This window comes from Elephantulus edwardii, unplaced genomic scaffold (assembly GCF_000299155.1).
Source record: "Elephantulus edwardii isolate Elephantulus edwardi_28Jun2011 unplaced genomic scaffold, EleEdw1.0 scaffold00052, whole genome shotgun sequence".
In the NCBI taxonomy this organism is placed as follows: domain Eukaryota; kingdom Metazoa; phylum Chordata; class Mammalia; order Macroscelidea; family Macroscelididae; genus Elephantulus; species Elephantulus edwardii.
This window is the reverse complement of record NW_006399802.1, coordinates 4833623-4839290: the sequence shown is the minus strand read 5'-3', so window position 1 is coordinate 4839290 and position 5668 is coordinate 4833623. Positions and strand designations below refer to the sequence as shown.

The 5668-nt window shown below is 44.9% G+C and overlaps 1 protein-coding gene across 1 annotated transcript in view; it reads right to left on the bottom strand.

The window, feature by feature from the left end:
- The window catches only part of GALNT12 (UDP-N-acetyl-alpha-D-galactosamine:polypeptide N-acetylgalactosaminyltransferase 12 (GalNAc-T12)), a 53044-nt gene extending 47676 nt beyond the window's left edge, over window positions 1-5368 (bottom strand). The window contains exon 1 of the mRNA XM_006886967.1: window positions 5357-5368. Within this exon, the coding sequence (XP_006887029.1) occupies window positions 5357-5368 (12 nt within the window). The remainder of the gene's footprint in view (window positions 1-5356) is intronic.
- Between the last annotated feature and the right edge of the window lie 300 nt (window positions 5369-5668).

Genomic DNA, 5668 nt, shown 5'->3' with positions numbered 1-5668 from the left:
GGCAGCGCTCCCCTGCACCCCTACACCCCACGCTGAGCTTGGGCTAAACCTTCCCGGATCCCCACGCGGATTTACCAAACTGTGCTCCTTCCTTATTGGGCCGAGGTGCATTTTTAAAAAGTGTGGTTGTCGCCATGGAGTTGATTTGAACTCATAATGATCCCAGATTAGACTAGAAACTGCCATCTCGTGCGTGTTCTCTAGGCTTTAACTTTTCTATTTCTACGTCTGGCTTTTGCGGAGTTGTTGGGTAGGCTAGAACTGCCAACTTCTGGTAAGCATCACTAGGGCGATTTAAGTAACAGCTGTAAAACCACAGCTCAGGGCTGTGAGTAAAAGGGTGACTGCATCTAGAATGCTAGATCGCCTTTGGTCAGCAATCACTGCAACTGGCAACTGATTTTAATCCATCTGATCTTTAAAAACCCAACACGACGGGTGTTAGAATTATGAGCTCCATTTTCCAGATGAGGAGACTGAGGCACAGTAAGGTGTGCCATCTCCCTGTAGCCAGTGTGTTCTTAGTATCTGGAGATCTTGAGTGATTTAGGCTCGTGTGTGTGTGTGTGTGTGTGTGTGTGTGTGTGTGTGTGTACATACACCATCAAATCAGATCTGACTTGTACCTGGTACAGGAGTAGATTGCCTCTCCTTCCCCAGAAGAGAATCTGGTGGATCTGTTTACCTCTGGGATTGCAGTGCAGTTTATTGCCACTAGGCCACCAGAGCTTCCTTCAGGCTCTCATTTTGTCCACAGATGTGTTCCCTATCCCCATCTTACAGGTGCCAACTCTAAGACATGGAAACTGTTTTTGAGTTTTGAAGGAAATGGAGAAAGTTGCACAATTAGTCCAAGGAACTAATGGTTTATTATAAGAACCTCAACCTCTACTTCCCAGAGACCAGAAGAACTGGATGGTGCCCAGTTAGCATTGTTAACCCTCCACAAGGGATCCCTGGAGAGGGCTCTGAAATCATAAATGGTCCCAGATAGTGCCTGAGAGCAATGTGGAAAAAAACTCTAAAGTAAAAAATGACCAGTGTCTAACAAAAGTTGATGGAACCCAAGAGACTATGACCCCTAGAAACTCTTTAAGCCTAGAACTAAACTGATCTTTGCGGTTCATCCTTCAGCCAAACAACTTTGTAGTTATTAGTTGCCACGGAGTCAATTACACCACATATGGACACCATAAACAACAGATTTGAACTTTATACAGCACTATCTCTGATATGCTGAAGCCTGTTAGAACAGTCACTGTGTCAATCCATCTCATTGAGGGTCTTTCTTTCTTTGAACTTTCACCTTTCCCAGCATGACATCTTTTCCCAAGGACTGGCCCTTCCTGACATACATGCCCAAAGTATACGAGGTAGAACACCCCGGTTACGCTTCCTCCAAGAGAGACTTGTTTGTTCTGTTGGTGATCCATGGGATATTCAGTATTCTTCTCCAAAACCATGGTTCAAAGTCATCAATTCTTCTTTAGTCATCTTTATTCATTGTCAAACTTTCAGATGCATATTGTTGCTGTTAGGTGCTATCGAGCTGAGTACAACTCACAGCACTCCTATTAACAGTAGAGCTGAACTCTATCCTTTCCTGTGTCCTCCTCACCATTTCTGACCTACGTGAGCCCATTGCTGCAGACACTGTGTCGATCCATCTGGTTGATAAGGGTCTTTCTCTCTATTGCAAATCCTCCACCGTTCCAAGCATGACATCCCTCTCCAAGGAATAGCCCCTCCTAGCAACATGCCCAAATTATGTGAAATGAAGCTTTGTCATCTTTGTCACCAAGGGAGCACTCTGGCTGCACTTTCTCTAAGACATATCAGTTTGTTCTTTTGACAGTCCATGGGATATTCATTCAGTACTCTTCTTCAACACCATAGTTCAAAGGCATTCACTTTCCTTGTCATCCTAATTCAGATAGAGGCATGTTGTTGCTGTGTGCCACTGAGTTGGAACTGATGCATAGCTGACCCTCCAGCGGGTTTTCAGAGGCAATAATTGCATGGAAGGAGATTGCCCACCCTTCTCCCATGGAGCAGCTGATAGAGTCATGACCTTTGGGATGGCAGCAGTTTCTTAACACTAGGCCACCAGAATTTAGGAAGCAGTTCAAAATACCAGGGCTTGGATCAGGTGCACTTTGGTCTTTACAATGACATGCTCTTTTTAGAGAGGTCCTTGATAGATTTTTTTTTACAGTGCAACTTACCAGTCAAATAATAGACATGCTTATAAGGTGAACAACAGCACCAGTGAAAGGGTTCAAATGGGAGCGAGGGAGGAGGGAAGCAAGGAAAAGGGGGAGGAATTCTCAGAAATTCAGATTTTTGAAAAATAACCTGTTAGTAAGTAACTTCTGCCCTGAAAGTGGTAGTTGAGGGCTATGCCAGTGGATTTGGGTGACTCTCTCTTTGCCTGCCTCTTGGGGCCCACAGAACTCTCAGTACGTTCTCACCCTGCGCCTGTCACTTTGGTTACTCCCTAGAACAGCCAGTCATACAAGAGCAATGGGACAAGAAGGGATAGAACAGAAGGACAAAAGGCAATGAGAATCACAGGGACAACATGGGAAGTGTGTTCTTACAATGTGGGTCTGTAATTAATTACATAAAACAAAATTGTCCCAAGTTAAAAAAAAAAAACAAAATTGTCATGAATGACTGAATGGGGAAATTAACTGCCCTATAAACTGACCCCTAAAAGTACAATTCAAAAAAGAGAGAGGGGGAAAGAAACTGAAATTAACTAGAATAAACTATTTCCTCAAAAACCAAACTGATAGACATTCCTAATACAGTTACCTACACTCCAGCCCACACACCAGTGTGTGAGAGTCCCTGGCCTTAGCTAATGGTTAACTTTGGGCGTATAGGTGGGTTTGAGGAAACAAGGGACCTATTTGGGTGATGAGAAGATTGAGCAGAGCCAGGGCGAGCAGGAGACATGAGGCCTCCACCTAAGAGCAAAATGTTAAAGGCACCAAACAGTTGGTTATTACTGTTAGTTGCTCCAGAGACCAGGACGACTCACAGTCATCCCATGAGTGCAGAGCAGAAATGCTTAAGGTTGTGGCCTTTCCAGCAGATTTCTGCCTCCCTTCCAAGGCAATTCTGAGTGGGTTAAAACTGCCAGGCATTTGTGCCACTTATACAAATCAAAATAAATGCCACTTATACAAATCAAAATAAATGTTAGAAAGTTTGTAAGGAGTAAAACATCAATATTTTAAATAAAGACAGGATCTGGCCCTGTGTTACCATAACTCACTTCTTGTTGCTGTTGTAATTAGATTCTATCAAGTCATGCTCGCTGCACAGCCACCCTATGAACAGATCAAAACCTTGCACCATCTCCACAATCTCCATAGTTATTTTGAAGGCCATGGTTGTAGTCACTGTGCCAATTCACCTCCTGGAGGGGGTTCTTCCTCCACCCCTCCCAGCGTGATGTCTTTTTGCAAGGACTGGTATTTCCTGGCAACATGGCCAAAGTATATGAGAAAAAGCTTTACCTCTAAAAGTTTATCCTTTCCTCTAAGGAGTTTTAAAGAATGTGTAACTCACTGCCAAGCCAGTTGGAGCTGACCCTCGGCAGGTTTTCAGAGGCTGTCAATCTCCCGAGAGAAGAACTGCCTTTCTCCTGCTGAGCTGCTGGTGAACTGAATCAGGCTGCTTAGGTTAGCTGTGCAACTCCCTCCAGAGTACACCACCGGAGCCATACTGTTGTTGTTGTTGTTATGTGCCATAGAGTCAGAACTGGCCCACAGCTGAACCTCCAGCGAGTTTGCAGAGGCAGGAAATCGCACGGGAGGAGACTGCTCATCTTTCTCCCAGGCAGTTGGAACTGCATACCAGAAGAGTAAACAAGAAGACTCTGTGACCTCTACCAGCCCTGAGGTCCTCAGCATAACGTAAGAGGCCCTTCAGAATGTGGCTGAAATCTCTGCCACTCCAGCCACTGAGGCAGAGAAGGACTTGACTTTACTCTCTTTGAAATGCCTCCCTCTCATTCTCTGCAAACTCCCATCACTCAAGTTCTGCTCAAAAGCCATCTCCACCCTGCGGCCTGCGATAGCTCCACAGGCTGTCAGACAATGCATTTCAAGATCGCACTGTCCCTTTGTGTATCAGTCTGGGTTCCATCAGAGAAACAGAACTGGTAGGATACGTGTTTGAAGAGATTTATTAAAGCTGTGGTGGCTGACTGGGTGAGTCTGAAATCTGTAATACAAACCAGGAGGGCGAGCTATCAGGAGAAGATGGCTGGGACATTCAGCACAAGCTGAGGCTCCATTCCACAGGCACAGCACCTCCTTCAGAGAAACCTCGGTTCTCCTCTTAAGGCCTTTTCATCGGACTGAACAAGGCCTCCTTCAATAAGTGCCTTTATTTACTTAAAGGATTATAATCAACTGACTACCACATTCAAAACTCATCTACTTAAACAAGGTGACTATGCATATAGCGTTCATGGTGTCCATAGAGAACTACAGTGATTTTCCAGGGCATTTAGAGGTTTACAAAAACAGGTATCACACACCTGACTTGGACAGATTTTAATCACAGCTGAAAAATCTGCTGTCAGGGACCTCTCCAGAGTACTCAGTCTGGAGACTAAGGTGCACCTGATCCAGGCCATGGCCTTCACAATTACTTGCTATGCATCAGAGAGCTAGACAATGACTAGGAAGGAGATTTGGTACCTTTGAGCTGTGGTGCTGGAGAAGAGTTTTGAATATACCATGGACTGCTAAGAAAACAAACAGGTTCATCCCAGAGAGGGTTAAACCAGGCTGCTCCTTGGAGGCAAGGATTCTGAAGCTTCGTCTGACCTACTTTGGGCATGTTGCAAGGAGGGACCAGTCCTTGGAGAGGGACGTCATGCTTGGGAAGGTGGAGGTACAGCATAGGAGAGGAAGACCCTTGATGAGATGGATTGATTCAGTGACTGGGATAACGGGTGTAGGTGTGTCAGAGACAATAAGATTGGCTCAGGATAGAGCAGGATTCAGAACTGTTGTACATAGGGTTGTTATGAGTCTCAAGCAACTTGATGACACTTCACAACAACAAACTCTCTTCACTCTCTTCACTTAGATTAGTGTTTGATCAAATAACTGAGGATATAGCCTAGCAAAGTTGACATGTCCAAGTGACCTTCACCTTTTGTTCCAGCCCTTGGTACACAGGCTGAGTTATAATTCACAGTCTGACCCTGGTAACAAACAATGAAAGAATATAAGCTGTGGTGACGTCATGCCTCCAGTACTTGGTGTCGGGTCAGTCAGACACACAGTGAGGGTTCAATTAATGCTAAGACTGCATCACATCACACACTCACCTCCTCAGGCATCCCTTTGAACTCCAGGTTTGTTTCATATACAGTCAGCCTAATCCTAACTGATATAACTTCAAGAGAACTCCCACAAAGTCTGGCTATGATCATCAGGCAGTTCTAAACCATGCTGAGAGGCCCTTGATAGTGTGCACAGTCGGGTTAAGTGCAGGAGAGGTTACTCTCAAAATGCAACCAACATGAACTCCTAGAGGTTCTTTGCCAGAGGCGACAGTGATAATCTAATCTTGTAGTTTCCAAAACCTACACCTGAAATCCCATAAAAGGGGACTGAGTGAGACTCTCCAGTTGCTTTCC